General features: G+C 47.5%; 1 protein-coding gene across 1 annotated transcript in view; it reads right to left on the bottom strand.

Moving 5' to 3' along the window:
- The window catches only part of EMB1441 (zinc knuckle (CCHC-type) family protein), a 162,524-nt gene extending 143,603 nt beyond the window's left edge, over positions 1 to 18,921 (bottom strand). Inside the window, exon 1 of the mRNA XM_087380832.1 lies at positions 18,754 to 18,921. Within this exon, the coding sequence (XP_087236958.1) occupies positions 18,754 to 18,858 (105 nt within the window). The 5' untranslated portion in view covers positions 18,859 to 18,921. The remainder of the gene's footprint in view (positions 1 to 18,753) is intronic.
- Between the last annotated feature and the right edge of the window lie 886 nt (positions 18,922 to 19,807).

Here is a 19,807-nt window from a genome sequence, read left to right on the forward strand (position 1 = left end):
ATCAACACTGAAAGAGCATTCATCCTTTGAAGGATCGTAACTGCAAGTCAAAAAAGCATATGGGTCATCATCATTAGTGGCTGTAGTATCTGAACTACCCACTGAAAAATCTGAAGTGCAAGTCAAAAAGGCATAGTGCTGTTCAACCAAGTTGGCTGCAACATCTCCTCCATCATGGCAATGTGGACCTGATGCATCTGATACAGCCATACCGGAATCCCTTTTCTTTTCTTTGGCTATGCACTTCTTGCACTCTCCAATATAATGACCTGGCTTCTTGCAATAATGACAGATGCCCTTCTTTTTCTGCTTGTTTGTATCACCCTGTGCCTTATAAGAAGGCTGTCCAGAATCAGCTTTATGCTGATGTGTGGGCTGATGGGCATGTGGCTTATGCTGCCCTTTACCCTTGGGCTTGAACTTGGAGAGCATAGCATGCTCGCCAGCCCGAGTTGCCATATTTATGTGTGTTTGTTCCTCCTGCAACAGAAGTCCTACCAACTCGTGAAAGGAGAGAGGATTGCTGCCCCCCCTCAATGACAAATTCAGCGAGGTGTGGAAACCGAGATAGGACTCAGGAAGAGAGTTCAGAGTGGTGGAGATCATCTCTGAATCTGGAATGACTTCATCAATGTTAAGCAATTGTTCCCTGAGATCCTGAAGCTTTGTGAGGTGAGAATTCATGGAATCTCCCTCCTCCATATGTGTATGGGAAAGTTCTCGCTTCAGAAAGGAAACCCTGGCATCGTTCCTTGCTGCAAACATTCTCTCAAGTATTACCCAAGCTGCCATAGATGTCTTGCATGACCGAATATGAGGTATAATGAACCTCTTGACAGAAGGAGAAATTACTGAAAGAGCTTGTGCATCTCTAGAGTCCCATCTTTTCTACTCTGCTATGGGAGCTCCTGGAGCGGCTGCTCCAATCACCTGTGCTGTATTTGTACCTCTACCCCTGCCTCCAGCTGTAGGAGTGACAGGTATAGGCGTTGTATCTACTCTTTCTTCATCTCCATTGACATAATCCCAAAGATTTCTGCCAACTATGATATTGTGAACCATGAAACTCCACAAGGAGTAGTTGGTGCCATCCAACTTATCCTCCTGTGTGAGAACCCCGAACACCTCATTTGCGTTGTTCTGTGCCATTTTGCCAGATAAACTCAGAAATACAGCTAACTAAACAAGTAAAATCCCTTCCTGGGATGTAAGATGCACAAATAAAATCTGCCAAAGAAAATCTGCCCTCAGTGACAAATATTGTCACAGCCTATCAAAGGCTCAAAGTGCACCACGATGCTCTACTCAATGCCCAAAAATCTGCAAATAGAATCTGCAAAAGGTCGCAAAAGTATGCAATTTGACTCATACTGAGTCCAAAACTGTTTGCAGACTTCCAAAATGCCCTTTTACCTGCAAAATTGCAACCCAAATGCAAAAGCCCCAATTTCTTGTGGGAAATTGTATACAAAAGAGGGCAAATGGTCTGAAAGCCCCAAATGTTGCACAAATTGCACTCAGCCTGCAAAAGCCCCAAATTTTGGACAACCTGCAATGTCTGCCCACAAATACAGAATGCCCCAAATTCTCTGCAAGATCTAAGCCAAACAATGGCTATCTGCAGATAATGCCTGCCAGAAAACAACTGCTCGAGTACCTGCAAGAATATAACCTGCACAAAAGTGCGGATGCCAACCAAAAGTACAAGGGCCTGCAAAATGTACGAAAATCCGTACGTGTACGGATTTACAGAAACCTGTACAGATGGTAGTTGTACGGAGTACGGACAACCAGCGCAATCATGTACGGAGGCCTGTGTACGTATGTACAGCGCAATGTACTACAATTGTACGTCGCTGTGCGTAAGGTGTACGGAAGCAGTACAGCAGTCCACACGTGCAAGTACGGTCGTTGTACGACAAATGTATAGAACTAGTACAGCAATGTATGGCGACTGTACATCAAATGTACGGACTATGGGAGCTCCGTGAGCTTGTACAGCTATACATACCTGACGGCGTTGCAAGTACGTATGGCGCAGGGTGTACGGCACCTCGAGAACTGAAGTGTGGGCTACTGTACCAAATCACTCCATACAAATTGTACGGACGGAAGCAGGCAGCTTGGAGCAGGAAGGTCTTGCGAGCAGGGCACAGGGAGCTTGCGGGCTAGGAAGCAAAAAGTAGGATCTCGCTCTGATACCAAATGTTACAAAAAGAGAGAGAGAGCAAGAGAGCTGAACGTAGTGCTTGCAATAGAAGAAGTGACTAATACAAAAAGTGGGTTGGGTTTTGTCTAAGTGACAAAACCTTATCCTTCACTAACCGTAGTTAGTGAACTAACTATGGTTAGGGGGAAAAACCTCTAAATGAGGGAAAAGTGCCCCTAACCTACTTATTACATTACATTGGTCACTGCTGAATTATAATAATAATTCTAACAGGGGTCTATGAGACGCAGTGTACCAAGACCCTCGCTTGCACCATTTGGAACTGTGATGGTACCTTTTGGTCAAAGCCTGGGAATTTCTCAGAGTCATACACAGGACGAGACATAGCTTTCTAGAGTCGATATGCGACGCAATGCTACCATGCGTACCTGAGTGCCTCTACACCATATAATGAGAGGCTGCTCACTGTTGGGATCTCTCCCCACTCGCCATGCTCCCACAATAGCATGATCAGGAACCCCTAAGGCGGTGGCGTCGTCCATCGGTGTGAACTCTGACCGTGGGATCCCGCGGACTCTAATCTTGAGAGCCTTATTGACCCTCTGCTGCTGTTCCAAAAGGGTAGCTGAAATGGTTTCTTTCGCCGGTTCCCGTTCCACCACATCTACCCATTTGGATGTCTCTGCAATAGCTGACTGCATGGTGGCTATCTGTGCCTCCACTACAGCTGCTGGTGTGCCCGCTGAGGCAATGCTCAAAGAAAACATCTCCTTCTTGAGCTCTACGATGTCCTTCCTGAGCTCCTGAATGAGACGAGCCTGCTGCTGTATAATAAGCACCTGCTCCTCTGTGAAACGGGCCTGTTCCTGTGCGAAGTGGGTCAGCCACGCACACGAATGCTTTGATCAGCCAGTGGGAAGTGAAAACATATAGAGCGGAAAGCGAATATAACAAGAACATGAGAGACACCAGTAGGCCTGAAATAGCTGCTGTATATCAGCCCTCAATGGAGCCGTAAAACATGGATACAATCCTCATAAAGGAGTAAAATACTGTTCAATAACAGCAATACAAAACCTGAGGTACAGCCTGCTGGAAGAGCACAAGAGGGGCTGTAGAAGGGCTGAGTATTGCTGTCCTGAATCTCAGCAAGGCGGGCACTTCAAGGCAATGAGAGAAGTTGGAAGATGGGGTGTAGAACCGGGCTGAGAAGTAGGAGGAAAGAGGACTGAACTGAGAGGCAGCAGCAGGCAGGGATGAGGGATCTGCAGAGGGAGCGTGGGCAGCCAACAGGGCAGCTATGGGGCTCAGGTAGGGACGGCCAGGAGCAGGCAGTAGCTGAGGACCTGAGGAGCTGCTGGAGTGGATTAACAAAATGAGGAGGGGGAGGGCCCTTATATAGGGAAGGCCAGGGTAGGTGGTCGGTCTAGTTGGCCTAGACCGACCAGCTGGTCGGTCAGCCAACTGGGCCGACCAGCTGGTCGGCCAGGAGCTGGTCGGCCAGGGGCTGGTCGGCCAGGGTTGGTCGGCCTGGTCTATCCCCCTCTGTCCCCCCCTTCGGCCCTGTCTCGTGGGTGCTGGTGTTGTGCAGGAGCGAGTCCTGTGGAGGTCGAAAAGGAGCCGGAATACGGACTAACTGAGACCTCTCTCACTGGGCGGGCAACCCACATCAAAGGTGTAAAGCAACTTTATCTTTCTCGCCTAATTTCCTGTTTCTACCTTAGCTCAGCTCACGGGCGATGGCATATCGATTGTTCCACCCAGCCAATTCTCATGGATAGCAGATCGTCAGATCAAATCGTTCCTTCGTTATTTTCATGCTTATCCATGAGACCCTCATTTCCCTAGATAGTTCTCCTTGCCAAATGTCATCAATTTAGCCTCTCCACTTGGTGCACCATTTTTACCCCTCTCTTGGGGCACATTAAAACCCACTTGCCCCTTGGCATTATTGCACATTTAGGTGCACCTAGGCCTTAGCACTCACAACTACCTAGTCAATGCCATTTCACCCTCACCTAGGACCTTGGCAGTTACTTCTCTTGACCATTTCAATTACGCACATTAACTATTACAAAAGTTGGTCATCTAAGAGAAAATGCCCACCGATCTATCCGAGGTCATGCTATCTCGGCTAGAGCATAACATTCCTTCCCTCTTCAAGCATCAGCGTCCTCGATGATGAAATCTGGGAATACTCTCCGTAACTAGTATACGAATTCCCACAGGTAGCTTCCGATAGAGGATGACCATGCCATGCAACCAACACCGTGGGTATCTTCCGATTTCGTATCTGCATTGTTCCTCGGTCCAGGATTCTTGTTGGTTTGCGCCTTGCAATATCCTCTATCTCTTGAAACAAAACCACACCTTCGATTAGTGAGTCACCTGTATGCAAAAATTTCTTTAAGCGCGAAACATGAAAAACCGAGTGCACCTTACACCCCTGTGGCAATTCTAATTTATAGGCTACACTGCCTATTCTCTTTAGAATTAACCACGGCCCACAGTATCGAGGTGATAACTTAGCACACTCTCCTGAAGTCAACGACTTCGAGTGCGAAGGAACTCTGAGAAAAACTTTTTCTCCTACTTTAAATACTCTTATAGACCGATTTTCATCCGCATACACCTTGGCTCGATCCATAGCCTGGCGGATATTAGCTCTCGCAAGTGCTAGCATCTCCCGCATCTGAACTACAAAGTTCGCGGCACTAGACACTTTCTGAGGTACTCCAACTATAGTTGGATTTGCTTGTCTATAACCATAGTTCAGTTCAAACGGACTGAACCCGGTAGAGGAATGTTTTCTATCATTGTAGGCAAACTCCAACAATGGCAACCACTTGTCCCACGTATGTTGCCTCAATGACACATATGCCCTCAGCATATCCTCTAAAGTCTGGTTGACTCTCTCCGTCTGACCATCCGTCTCAGGATGATCCCCACTACTCATTCCCAACTCAATCCTCAGTGTCTCAAATACCGCTGTCCAAAAATGACCGGTAAATCTGACATCTCGGTCTGACACTATGGATCTAGGCAATCCATGCAGACGAAATATATGTCTAATGAACAAATCCGCCACTTGCAGGGCACTAATAGACTCCCTAGTCAGAATGAAGTAAGCCATCTTGGTTAGACGATTAACCACCACCAGGATAGAATTATATCCTCCTTGTGTTGTAGGCAGTCCTACAATAAAGTCCATGGAAATGCTCTCCCACTTAGTGGCATTTCCAAGGGCTGTAAAAGTCCGGGTGGCTTCACCCGCTCGGCCTTGCTTACTTGACACGAGAAACACCGTGTCACATATTCATGAATATGCTTTTTCATCTTTGGCCAAAAGAAATCTCGTTTCACGAGATCATATGTCTTCTCGACACCTGGATGTCCCGCACACGGGCTATCATGGCATTGTCGAATGACTCTCTGCCTGAGATCATTCTGACTAGGTACTACAACCTTGCCATTTCTAACTAGCATACCATCCCTTATGGTATATCTTGCATAAGTTTGGCCTTTTCTGGATGCCAGGTCATCCTTTTCACTTTCCCCGGGTTTTAACACATGAGCTTTAGGCCATAAGCTCTGGACAAACTCGTCCACCTTTTGAGTTTCTCTTATCTCAGTCATTAGAGCACTCTCTAATACCGTGAAACTCAGGTTGTGCATAATGCGAGACAACGCATCAGCAACCTTATTGTCTTTTCCTCTTCGGTACCGAATCGTTAGATTAAACTCCTGCATGAGCTCTGCCCACCTAGCTTGGCGGCCCCTCAAGTCAGGCTGTTTACAAAAATGTTTCAAAGTATCATGATCCACATCCACACTCTGAACCATACAAATAATGCCTCCATGTTTTCAAAGCATGGATGACAGCATACAACTCCAATTCATGAGTTGGCCAATTCCTTTGAGAGGGAGAAAGCTTCTTGCTTTCAAAGGCTACTGGCCTTCCCTCTTGAAGGAGGACTGCTCCTACCGCAATGCCACTTGCATCGGTTTCTAGGAACAACGGTTTCTGGGGATCATACACCGGTACTGAGACCACAGCTTGTTTTATGGTGTTAAAACTTTCTTGTTGATTCTGTCCCCAAATAAAAGGTACTTTATCTGAGGTCAGATCAATCAATGGCGATACTATTCCGGAATATCCTTTGATATGCCTTCTATAAAACTGGACAAATCCCAAGAATGATCGCAACGCGATCAAACTCTGAGGGATTGGCCAAGTTAGTATCGCAGCCACTTTCTTTGGATCCATTTCTACCCCCTGTGGAGTAATTATGAACCCTAAATATTCAAGCCTAACCATACACAGTATAGTTTTCTTTTTATTTACATAAAGACTGGCTTTCCTCAAAGTACTGAACACTATTCTTAAGTGTTCACGATACTCAGTAACACTTTTACTGAATATCAAGATATCGTCAATAAAATGTACTACGAACTTTCCGATATACGGACGTAGTAAATCGTTCATAAGCATGACGAAGGTCGCTGGAGCATTGGTAAGTCCGAAGGGCATTACCAAAAACTCATAATGACCAAACCTGCTCTTGAAAGCGGTTTTATGCACATCCTCGGCTCTAATCCGGATCTGATGGTAGCCACACTTAAGATCTATCTTACTGAAAATCACGGCTCCATGTAATGCATCTAGCAAATCATCAATCCGAGCCATCGGATACCTGTGCTTAACAGTGATATTATTCAATGCTCTGTAATCTATACAGAGGCGAAACGTATCATCCTTTTTCTTCTTTAATATCACTGGCGAAGCAAAAGGTGAGAAACTTGGTTGAATCTGCCCCAACTTGAGGTATTCTTCCAGTTGTCTACGCACCTCCGCTTCTTCAGTAAAACTCATTCTATAGGGAGGTCTATTTACAGGTTCTGCCCCCGGGATCAGTTCAATCTTATGCTGAACTTTCCGCTCTGGAGGTAACCCATAAGGTAGTTCATCCCTAAAACATTCAGAGAACTCCTCTGTTATAAGATTAGCCAGCTTGGCCATCTCACCACTTTGCGTAACATCAGTGCTAGCCGAAGAATCATCCACCGGCTCTACCGATGCTGTGCAAAGGAATAAAAACTCTACTTGAGCTTTTCTGATTTCCATCACGGAAACCAACGGTCCCTGAGGTATATCTTTTTCACCTCGCAAGACATAAAGCACATCATTCATCTTGAATTGATATACGTGCTTTTTCCAATCAATGGCTGGATTCTTCCTAGAATGCCACGCCATTCCCAGGGCTATATCTGCATGAGCAAGCTTGGTCATTTCAAAATCAAGCTTCTCAGCATAGCCCTGAATCCGAAGCTCCAACTGGGTAACCCTTTGGTCCCATACTTCAGTTGAACTTCCATCTGCCATTCTGACTATATACGCATAGTCAGATGGGCTTGTTTTTAATTTCAGCCTCTTCACGAGCTTGGAGTTAATCACATTGTGAGTTGACGCCGAGTCAAATAACACAATGACATCATGACTGGCCACTTGCCCTTTCATTTTAATTAACTCCGTATCATTGAAGGCTGTATACCCCGTTGCTGCGGGCTTAGATAGGATGTTATCAGGTGCACTCGTCACTAACTTAGCAACAGATACACATAACAAACAAGGTACTAACCTCTGAGAAGGTCCCGCCAGTTGCATCTGCATATGTTCCGCATTGGGACTCTCCTGCATTTTCACGTCGCATTCAGATATTATCATATTAGCCGTGCGACGGTCTTTATTCAGTGGACAATCCTTCCACTGATGTCGTTGAAGGCAGCCGAAGCACAATCCTTCTTTCCTAGCTTTCTCTTTTTGTTCAGGGGTCAACGAGGACTTTGACCAAGCCCAGGCTGCCATTGGAGTTATTTTCCTTTTCACCCCAACGATGGTACTTGTTTTTACTAGTCCCTCAACCGGCTTCACCTGCTTGGTTTGGCCACTTGGCTGCGAAACACTTGTCTTTGAAATCCATTTCCTCTGAAATCCCCCTTTTCTCGGGTGCTCAAACTGAGTCCCTGCCTGCACAAATCCACCAGATCTGCCTCTAGCATCCTCATAGTTCAGGGCTACTGCAATAGATTCATCTAATGTAGTCACATACTTAGCCCGAACTTCCATTTTGATCTTGTCGTTCAGTCCATAGATATAGTCTTTTAACTGAACCGACATAGGGAGAGGGTCTGTTATTTTCATGACACATTTCCTGAATTTGTTAGTGTACTCTGCCACTGACAGACTCCTCTGACGAAGATTTCTATAAGCATCCCAAGCTCGGGATTCTTCATCAAGTGGAAGAAAGTGTTTCTTGAATTCAGCTTTAAACCCTTCCCAGGTGGTTGGAGCAACTTGATCCTTGTGTTGCTTTATCCACCATCTGTCCGCTGCCTCAATAAACAGGTGTGTGGCCTCGCAGATTTTCTTTAGATCGGATCTAATTTCACAAATGGCGAAGGCTTCTTCCCACTTGTGTAACCAAACCTCGATCACATCAGAGCTGCGCTCGGTCATCCGACCAGCGTACTTCTCCGGTCTATAATTAGCGATATTAGGCACTTTGACCCTTGCGCGCTCTAAGGAATGTATACTGGGCTCTGGCTCTGCTGGAGCTTTGCCCTTATCAATTCTAGACGGTCTAGCCGACAAGGCTTGCACCATCTCCCTGATCTCATTTTGACCAGCATTCACTTGAAGCTGCTGGTTCATAATCTGCTGTAAAGCATCTTCTAATATCGAAATTCTACCAATCAAAGTAGGTGCTGCCTGATGTGACATCTGTTGTGTAGACTGCACTCTAGACTCACTAGGATTCACCCTAGAATTCTGCCCCTCTGCCTCCATAGTTCACAATGGAAGATGGGGTTGGTTTTTTTTTTTTTTCAGTCTTTTCTAAAACCCAAATAACCAATATATACACCCTTCACTTCTGTTCTGCTTTCCTGGGTTTTTTTTTTTCTTTTCTACGGTACAGAAATAACAGGACCATATGAAAACAAAAAAAAACTGCATGGAAAGAAAGGGCTCCCTGGTTGTTTCGCAACGATCCCGGCTGCTCTTTCTCAGACGTACAGTCTCCCTTCGAAGTCCATTCCAAATAGGCTGTGCAGGGCCTTCGAATGCCTCGGAGGCGGTGCTTCTGCAGATCAGCAAGCGAGATGCGACCGGATATGCGGGCTATTGATTGACGTGACGCCTTCACGTTACTTAGACTATCATCCGCTCCAAAATCATATATTGCCAACTGTATGGCCTAGTTTCGTCAACGGCGCACAGCCTGTTCCAATATTCAGCCGTTCGTTAATTAAATGCTTCATAAGCCACAGTAGCCCACCTGCGCTACGTCCCTTGTGCTCAAGCTCCGCTTGGGAAAACATCGTCAACCTTGACGACCTCCATCGCAATAGTCCAGCACCCACAATTCATAGGCCAATCGCATTTCAGCGCATTACGGGACCTCCACTAGCCTTTCACGTTGACAATCTGGAACGCCATCGATGCTTTCCTCTTCGTCAACGCCTCACGGGCTTCCGTCGATCTGTTTGTATGGACCCGCGTCGATCTGCTTGACGCTCACTTCGCTACCCTTACCTTCATCGAAATCTTCCGCCACCAAGGGTTCCTCGTCACGGACAGCCAACGATCCTCCCCTCACCTAGCTCGTCGCTCTTCCCTTGATCTCTTTCCTTGCCTTAAGCTCTGATACCAACTGTAAAGCAACTTTATCTTTCTCGCCTAATTTCATGTTTCTACCTTAGCTCAGCTCACGGGCGATGGCATATCGATTGTTCCACCCAGCCAATTCTCATGGATAGCAGATCGTCAGATCAAATCGTTCCTTCGTTATTTTCATGCTTATCCATGAGACCCTCATTTCCCTAGATAGTTATCCTTGCCAAATGTCATCAATTTAGCCTCTCCCCTTGGTGCACCATTTTTACCCCTCTCTTGGGGCACATTAAAACCCACTTGCCCCTTGGCATTATTGCACATTAAGGTGCACCTAGGCCTTAGCACTCACAACTACCTAGTCAATGCCATTCCACCCTCACCTAGGACCTTGGCAGTTACTTCTCTTGACCATTTCAATTATGCACATTAACTATTACAAAAGTTGGTCATCTGAGAGAAAATGCCCACCGATCTATCCGAGGTCATGCTATCTCGGCTAGAGCATAACAAAAGGCCCTCACTCAGACAGAACACCTGCAGATGTCAATCTTAACACCCCCTCTCAGCTCCAGGGTGTGGCACAAGACCCAGAGAGCTGGCATGACGCTAGAGAAGGGGAGAGGAAACGGGTTTGGTGAAAATGTCGGCGACGTTGTCGGTAGTGGTGCTGAAAAGGAGCAAAATGGTACCGTCAAGAACCTTCTCCCGAGTGTAGTGGTACTGAATTTCGATGTGCTTTGTCCGAGCATGGAAGACCGGATTGCGAGCAAGGGCGATACAGCTTTGATTGTCACAAAAAAGTGTGGTAGGAGCGTGTTGCTGAAAACCACAATCGAGAAGAAGGCGCCGAAGCCACACAGCCTCACATGTGGCACTACACATGGCACGATACTTAGCCTCGGTGGAGGATAGGGCGACCGTGGGTTGTCGTTTACTAGACCAGGAGATAGCCGCAGAGCCAAAGGAGAAAACATAGCCCGTGGTAGAGCGGCGAGAATCGGGGTCGCCAGCCCAATCAGAGTCACTCCAACCTCGGAGAGTGAGCGGGGAAGGAGAGGAGCCACCGGCAGTATATAGGAGCCCGAAAGTAGAGGTTCCCTCAAGATAGCGGAGGAGACGACGAGCAGCCTGCCAATGAGAAAGCGAAGGGGTTTGCATAAAGGTACTGAGGGTGCCGACAGAGAAGCCGAGATCCAGCCGAGTGTTAAGGAGCCAGATAAGAGAACCAACAAGCTGGCGGTAGAGGGAGGCATCAGGATAAGCAGTGGACCCAGAAGCAGAGAGTTTAGAGTTGGGATCCATGGGAGAAGTGATGGGCCCACAGTCAGCCATGTGGAAAGTTTCGAGGAGCTCGTGAACATAGCGCTGCTGAGAGACAAAATACCCCCTCTTGGTCTGCCAAATCTCGAGACCCAAGAAAAAATGGAGGAGGCCCATATCCGTCATCTCAAATTCAGTTTGAAGAGCAACTTTAATGGCAAGGATATGATTGGTATGACTCCCAGTAAGAATTAGATCATCCACATAAAGAATGATGAAGGTATGAAGCTGTCCTCCATGAAAGAGATAAAGATTGGGATCAGCCAGAGAGCGATGAAGCCCTTGGTGGCAGAAGAAGGTATCAATACGCTGATTCCAAACCCTAGGAGCTTGCTTGAGACCGTAGAGGGCCTTGCGAAGGCGACAGACCATGGAAGGAGAACGAGAATCAATGAAGCCGGGTGGCTGATCCACATATACCTCTTCTTGAAGATCGCCATTCAAAAACGCAGATTTGACGTCCATTTGAAAAATGGGCCACTGATGGTGGGCCGCAAGAGCAAGGATCGTTCGGATGGTGCTCATCCGGGCGGTAGGTGCAAAGGTCTCCCCATAGTCGATGCCGGGTCGTTGAGCATAGCCTTTAGCCACCAGCCGAGCTTTATACTTGTCGACAGAGCCATCAGAGGCATACTTTGTTTTGAATATCCACCGGACACCGATTACGGAACGGTGAGAGGGACGAAGAACAAGGTCCCAGGTGTGGTTCCGAAGAAGAGCATGAATTTCCGCTTCCATAGCCTGTTTCCAATGAGGCTGGGCCAGAGCCTGAGGAACGGTAGTTGGCTCGCGAGTGGCGAGGATGCGAGCCATAAGGGCGTAATTGACATGGAGGGGATCAGAAGAGGACGGTGGGGGGTGGCGATGAGAGCGACGAGGCCCATCATCAGGGTGCGGTTCGGAGTAGGGATCCTCAAGACCGGAGGAGCGGAGAGTATCAATGAGCCATTGCGGAACACGTACCGAGCGGGGTTCCAAGGGAGGAGCAGACGAGGTTGGGCCGGAGAAGGAGGCAGAGGAGAGAGAATAGGAGGAGATGTAACGGGGGACGAGGCAAGTGGAGGGGTAGAGGGCTCCGAGGCATCAGACGGATCTCCAAGAACAGGAGGAGAGTCGGAGGATGGCGAAAGGACCTGCTCGTCGAAAAGGACATCCCTGCTCACGGAGATGATGCGGCGGCGGGGATCATATAGGCGATATCCAGTGGAGACGGAGTTGTAGCCCACAAACAAGAGCTTGTGGGACTTAGGATCAAGCTTTCCACGATCAGATTTAGGAATATGAACATAAGCATCACAGCCAAACACTCGAAAATGAGAAACATCGGGCTTAGAACCATAGTAAGCCTGATAAGGGGTCATGCCTAGAACCGCTGATGTCGGAGAGCGGTTAAGAGTATGGATCGCTGTCATCATGGCCTCAGCCCAGAGGGACTGAGGGAGCTGACTGTGAGTCACCATTGTCCGAGCCATTTCAACGCCGGTACGATGTTTACGTTCAACCACGCCATTATCAGAAGGGGTACCTGTGTTGGCAAATTCCCGTTTGACACCATGACTACTCAAGAACCGATCAAACTCGAGAGAGGTGAACTCACCACCCTTATCAGCACGAAGAATTTTGAGCGAGTGGTTGGATTCTTTCTCGACCAGGGCCAGCCAGGTCTGGAAACAACTGAAAGCCAGATCCTTGTGGGAAAGAAAATAGATCCAAGAATAGCGACTGAAGTCATCAACAAGGAGCATGTAGTACGAGGCTCCCCCCAGTGACATAACCTGCATAGGGCCACATAGGTCGAGGTGAACAAGGCCAAGCGGAACGGTGGCACGGCGAGAGGCATGACGGGCGAACGGCTCGCGATGTTGTTTGCCCAATATACAAGAGGGACAGAGACCTTGGCGAGTGCCGACGTTAGGGAGGCTGAGGACAAGCTAGTCACGGAATGCACGATGGAGAGCATTAATGTGTAGATGACCAAACCGATAGTGCCAAAGGTCGCCAAGGGAGGTGCATGTAAGGGAGGGAAGGGCGACAAGCTTGTAGATACCATTGGTAGAATGGCCGGTCCAAACCGGCTGTCCTGTAGCACGATCGCGGATGGTAACAGAGGTCGCTTCAAACTCGACCTTCATATTGTTTTGACAAATCTGATGAACCGAAAGGAGATGAAAGCCGAGAGACGGAACATAAAGAACACGAGAGGAGTGTTTACCCCCTTTGCCATCAATTACCCCCTTTGCCATCAGGAATAATATCAAGAGAGCCCTCTGAATGAACAGGAATAGAGTGCTCGTCGCCGATGCAGACACGACCAGGATGAGGAGTGAGATCCTGGAGCAGCGAGGAGGAGGGGGTCATATGCCGAGAAGCCCCACTATCAACGATCCATTCACGAGCATCGGAACTATGGAGAGCCAATGACTCTACTGCAGAAAGGGGTACCGAATTCAAGAGCTCAAGGTGAACAAATGCAGGGGTGGGGGTAAGGGAAGCATCAGCCGCAGCGGCCATGGGTGCGTCGGCTCGTTTGTGTTTGCGGTAGGGACAATTGCGCCAATAATGGCCGGGAGTGCCACAGTGATTGCAATTGCCTTTGGGAGCAGAACGGTCGCTGGAGGGATCTGAAGAAGATGGGCTAGCGGCAGAGGACGGAGCATTCTTGGATCGAGGTTTAGGACGGTGGGCCACAAGAGCCTCAGAAGGGCCATCAGAGGATTTGATGAACTGTTCCTCCTGATCCATCATCATGGGGACAAGTTCCTCCCAAGTGATGGTGCTGAGGCGGCCAGAGGTAATAAGAGAAGAATAGAATGCGGCGTATCGACTGTCAGTAATAACATGAGATAAGAGAGTAATAGCCATATCTTCGGAGGAGATAGCCTTGCCTGCATGGAGGATGTCCTGATGCATGCTCTGCATTTTATTGATGTGGTCCCGTATGGAAGAGGAAGTAGCCGGATCGAGGCGACGAAGCTGAACTTCCAAGGAGATACGTTTCATGGGAGTGACGCGAAGATACATGCCATCAAGGAATTCCCAAATAGCACGTGCAGAAGTAAGGTGCTTGATATGATTGAGAACCCCTGGTTGACAATTGAGAAAGATGAACGAGCGCACACGAGCATTCAATTTGTCCCAGATAAGAGGAGCATGTGGATCATCCTCAGGAGTCGGACGAGGGATCCCGGGATCAACAAACTCGGCAAGATCATAAGATTCCAATACGGATGCCATCTGAATTTTCCAAAGGGAATAGTTGGTCCCATCCAACTGTCGAGCATCTGGAAATGTAGGAAGGGTGGGGATGCATACAGGCTTGTCGGACTCTTGAAAGAAGCTGGACATAGGGGGAACGCGAAGATCCGGAGCAGAATCCTTTGTTTCAGCAGCCATGACTGGAAACAGGGAGTGGACAGCAACCAGGGGCTGAAGAGGACAGCCGACCAGGAGAATAGGTGCTGGTGAGCAGATCGAAATCTGGAACGGGGCTGCCGACGAGAGGAAGGCAGCAAAATATATATATATATATAGGGGAAGAAGAGAGCTCTGTAGTCAGCGGGAAAGAGAGTTGCCGACGAGGACGAGCTCCTTCTACTTCATCACTACAGGAGCTCCAAGATCAGAGAGTATTCTGGTGCTCTGATACCATGAAAACATATAGAGCGGAAAGCGAATATAACAGGTGAGAGACACCAGTAAGCCTGAAATAGCTGCTGTATATCAGCCCTCAATGGAGCCGTAAAACATGGATACAATCCTCATAAAGGAGTAAAATACTGTTCAATAACAGCAATACAAAACCTGAGGTACAGCCTGCTGGAAGAGCACAAGAGGGGCTGTAGAAGGGCTGAGTATTGCTGTCCTGAATCTCAGCAAGGCGGGCACTTCAAGGCAATGAGAGAAGTTGGAAGATGGGGTGTAGAACCGGGCTGAGAAGTAGGAGGAAAGAGGACTGAACTGAGGGGCAGCAGCAGGCAGGGATGAGGGATCTGCAGAGGGAGCGTGGGCAGCCAACAGGGCAGCTATGGGGCTCAGGTAGGGACGGCCAGGAGCAGGCAGTAGCTGAGGACCTGAGGAGCTGCTGGAGTGGATTAACAAAATGAGGAGGGGGAGGGCCCTTATATAGGGAAGGCAAGGGTAGGTGGTCGGTCTAGTTGGCCTAGACCGACCAGCTGGTCGGTCAGCCAACTGGGCCGACCAGCTGGTCGGCCAGGAGCTGGTCGGCCAGGGGCTGGTCGGCCTGGGTTGGTCGGCCTGGTCTGTCCCCCTCTGTCCCCCGCTTCGGCCCTGTCTCGTGGGTGCTGGTGTTGTGCAGGAGCGAGTCCTGTGGAGGTCGAAAAGGAGCCGGAATACGGACTAACTGAGACCTCTCTCACTGGGCGGGCACACCCACATCAAAGGCCCTCACTCAGGACAGAACACCTGGAGATGTCAATCTTAACAGGAAGCCCGGTCCTCTCAGGATCCCAAACCGGAGGGGTGGGCTGAATGGTAGATGGCGATCGAGTGAGCTGAGCGGAGAGAGGAGATGTCTGAGTCAGTGATGAAATGACTCCGGTTGAGTACTGAAATGCACAACAGTCTGCAGCAGCAAGAAGGGACACCAAAGGATCACGAGTTCAGACTGGAAGCAGCCCTTATCTTTGGGAGCAATTCATGGTGCATACCTACAGCCAGTAGGGTAGCACAAGTCTGCGGGAGGGTGCTGTCCAAGGAACCAGCACTATATGAGGTCACTGAAGCTGACTGAGGAGCACGCAACCATAATAGGGAGTTTGTGCTCACTACAGAGCATCCAGGGCAGCGGATTGCTGGGGGTTTTGGAATCTCTAGATTCCTCCGTTGCACACACCTTAACCATCTACTAGATTCCCGTGGAGAAACTCACCTCAAAGACTAGGCTAGGTGGAGTGGTATGTGTTCAAAGTGAATTATGTGTCTTTCTGTGGTTTGATGAATTTCTCCTACCTATTGGAAGGACCCCTTATGAAGCAGATTTTGGAATGCAACCAAAACAACTCCTTACTACCTTATGAAGCAATTTTCGGCTGGCAATCCAATTCGCTTCTTACCACACATCAAAACAAGTCTATCATGCAAATAAGATTATACAGACTTATGAGCAAGTTATAGAGTCTGTCAAAGATCAAACTCAAAAGCCAATAGTCATATCAGAAGCAAGCAAATAAGCACAAGGCAAATGTCATTTACTCGCACGATAATTAGGCTTGCAGATCATTGAGCAAAGGCTCAAATAAGGTTGGTTGAAGCTGCGTGTAAATCCATCCCAAGATGCTGGAGGATGAAAAGCCTCCAAAGAAGTTGATGAAGTGGAGCTTTGGAGCCCAAAGTAATATTGCACAAGGCAAAGATGGTACAGCACCTAGCTCAAGCAGCATGAAGTTCACAAGACCATCTAGCTTGATCAGGACTTCTCCAAGATTACCCGAGCTACTATATCATACAAGCAAGCCATGGTCCCTGCCAAAATTTAGCACGAGGGGATGTCATAGGCCCGTGCCTTAGTGTAGTATGGACATGCTACTATCTGGTTGCTGCATCTAACCTTAGACTAAGTGAACTTTATGGCCATGTTGGAGTCCTACATCTATCAAAGATGAAAAGGAGATATAGCCTGGAGCATGTTAGATAGCAAACATTCAGCAATTTCAGCCTTAGAACACCTTGACACTTATAATACTGTCAACATATAGTCCACATCAAAGTTAGCTCCTGCTTTCACGATCAGAATACTTCATCAATAGAACAACCAAGCCAGCACATTTGTAGATGCCCTATCATGACAAACTAAGAACCCTGCCACAGATCATCAAGAACATCAAAGTGCCACATGGCAGTCATATGGACATGACACATCTCATAAATACAGGTCGTGTCTTCTAAGTACAAAATATAGCCAAAACTGTGACAACATCACCAAACATATGCTGAGGTAAGCCACCACGAACAGGCTCTGTTTCTGATTCTTCAGCTGTAGACTCGTCCTACATCACCGTGTGTCCCCAATGGACTTCAGTAGCTGCTCTAGGTTCTCCTGCAAAAGTATGCTCTGATGTGTACTGCAGACAACACCCAGTACTTATACTCTCTTACAGGTCTAGCTCTGCACCTAGGTCTGCTGCAAATGTCAGTGACTTAGGCTCCAGCAAGGCACTATTGATCCCTAGGTACTCTGCTGCAGTCCAGCCCTCCACAATGCTCGCAGCAGGTTGCTGGTCTGCAGGATGGAGTGTCCTGGGGTGCTCAGCTCTCAACCTGTTAAACGAATGGAATGCCTTCAAAGAAGGCATATATATTGAGCTGGAATTGGCCAACCCTGTGATAGACTGGCCGAACAGTCCGTCACCCAACTTTGTCTGCTCCCCAACCAGGTCTGCCGCCCTGACACATGGCAGGATGCCAGGCCTGCTGCCTATCTGTTGCGCCACCCTGCTGTTTCTGTCTGTCGCCTCTTGCAGACTGTATGCAGCATCTTCTCGCTGACCTGAGCTGCAGAGGTGCCGAGGCCTATAAATGGCCCCAGCCACCCATTAGATGCTGCTGCTGCACCAGCCCCAAGGGCTCGTGCCTGGGACTGTTCCAGCCTCACAGCGTCAGGGTCGGCCATCTAGCTGCCCCAAAATAACATGAAGAGGGAATCTGTTCTGCTGCCCATGTGGCAGCCTCATTTCCTCCTACTGATCCATCTAGCCACGATCTTATGTAAATATCAAGCCCCTGAGTTCTCCTCATTTGGGGCTTACAGGTGGGGCATTTGAAGCTATACTTCCAACAAGGCCATAGCTTTGAGCCGTGCCCTTTGAAACAACCAAGGTATTGTAGAAACCTACCCTTGCTTTGTCACTCGCTATGGCAACCAGCTTGCTGCCCACTTGGCAGCCTTATCCCTTCCCCCTACTGATCCATCTAGCCACAATCCTGTGTAGGTGTCAGCCCATGAGCTCTCCTCATTTGGGGGCTTACAGGTGGGGCATTGACCCTATACTCCAACAAGGTCACTCACCCTTTGAACAACCAAGGTCTTGTAGAGCTTACCCTTGCTTTGTCCCTCGCTATGGTTGCAATGATCAGGCAAAAAACGGGAAAGGTCCAGTGGGGGTTCTAGAGAGGCACATACAGGTTGAAAATGCATTCAAGACGCTAATCTTAGGCCCTTGGGCCAACCAGAGCTTTCCATAACTGAAGAGGCTTAATCCTGTACATCAAGCTGCTGCTGTTCTATAATCCACCCAAAGCCTAAGTAGTACTCTTTATTCTCATATATCACAGCCTGCAATTTGTTCGTATCTTCTGAATGAATGTACAGTAGCACAGCGATTCAGAATGATTGCAGCTGGCTCTAACTTCCCATTTGCAATGATAATGCCATTCAAAAAAATCTACCTCACTCCTTAAAAGGTTGCTTGCTCTTTTGGTTGCAAGACTGGAGCAGTAATACTGAAGAATATGAAATCGGTGGAAAAAGAAGCGGTTTACAGTGATCGATGGTGCAGCTAAATTTTAACGTTAAAAAACTATAGCAGAACGCAAGAGTTCAAAACCCAAAGATGAGATGGTATAAAGGAACCTTGGCTGAGAGGTCGTAGACATTAGCACATCGCATGCCGATCAGCCTCCGTAGGCATTTCACTTCAGCTGCAACGTCAGCAGTGTTCATGCGCACCTTCACCATCCTGGCCGAGCAGTGGCGATGGATCGAAGGACGATAAACTTAAGTGATATTTACGACAGCGTAGGCATTTTTGGCCAGTAGTCTCCTTATTTGCTAAACCCCGGTGTTATGACCATAATTAAGGATTATTTTGCTGCAATAGATGTATTATCCAACGGAGAAATGGCCCAATAATTTATATGTTTACCTTCTAATTCCCTGTTGGGGGGACCTATTGGGCTCTATATGCGAGTGACTTTTGCATAGAACTTACACAAAATGTTGCTAATATAAAATGCCAATGGTCTTTTGTTCTTTTCATAATTCCTTTGGAAATTGCTAGCGATAACTTATCCTACACTACTACCGTACTATCCTTACACTACTGCCGTGCTATCCTAAAATTTGTTGCACACTACTAGTGCACTTTAGACTGGGTATAGTTAACTGACAGATTTCAACCATCGGGCTACTTAAAACATTTAAGTACTAACATGGAAGCAGGTCAATACAAAATCAAGTATTACAAGCACCATGAGAATATCCACAAGTTCAAGAAATGTCTGTAAGATTTTTATTATTTCAAATCTAATAAGCCAATATATTTTTCTTCAAGTCCTCAATCCTAGATCTTAATTATCACTTTACCATTGCTTTCTCTTGGAATCTAGTTGTCTATGTGAATGGGAAAATACAGTTGAATTTTGTGATGGTAGGTCTTCGTGAAAATTGCATTTCATGTTATTGCTTCATCGAGATAATTTTAAAACTGATGATCGATCATTACTTTTAAATGTGCAAATGAAGACTAACATTCTTTATCGCTTACTTATTACACACCGTATTTGCAATGAGCTCAGTATTTAGATCCCAAATCCTAATGAACATGTGCCCCTTATTCAAAGACGGATGTGTCAATTTTACGAGCAAAAATCTATGAGTAGGTTTATCCGAGCGTGTTTTTCAAGAG

This window comes from Dipteris shenzhenensis, chromosome 10, assembly GCF_047967505.1.
Source record: "Dipteris shenzhenensis isolate YYH24624 ecotype China chromosome 10, Dip_SZ_1.0, whole genome shotgun sequence".
In the NCBI taxonomy this organism is placed as follows: domain Eukaryota; kingdom Viridiplantae; phylum Streptophyta; class Polypodiopsida; order Gleicheniales; family Dipteridaceae; genus Dipteris; species Dipteris shenzhenensis.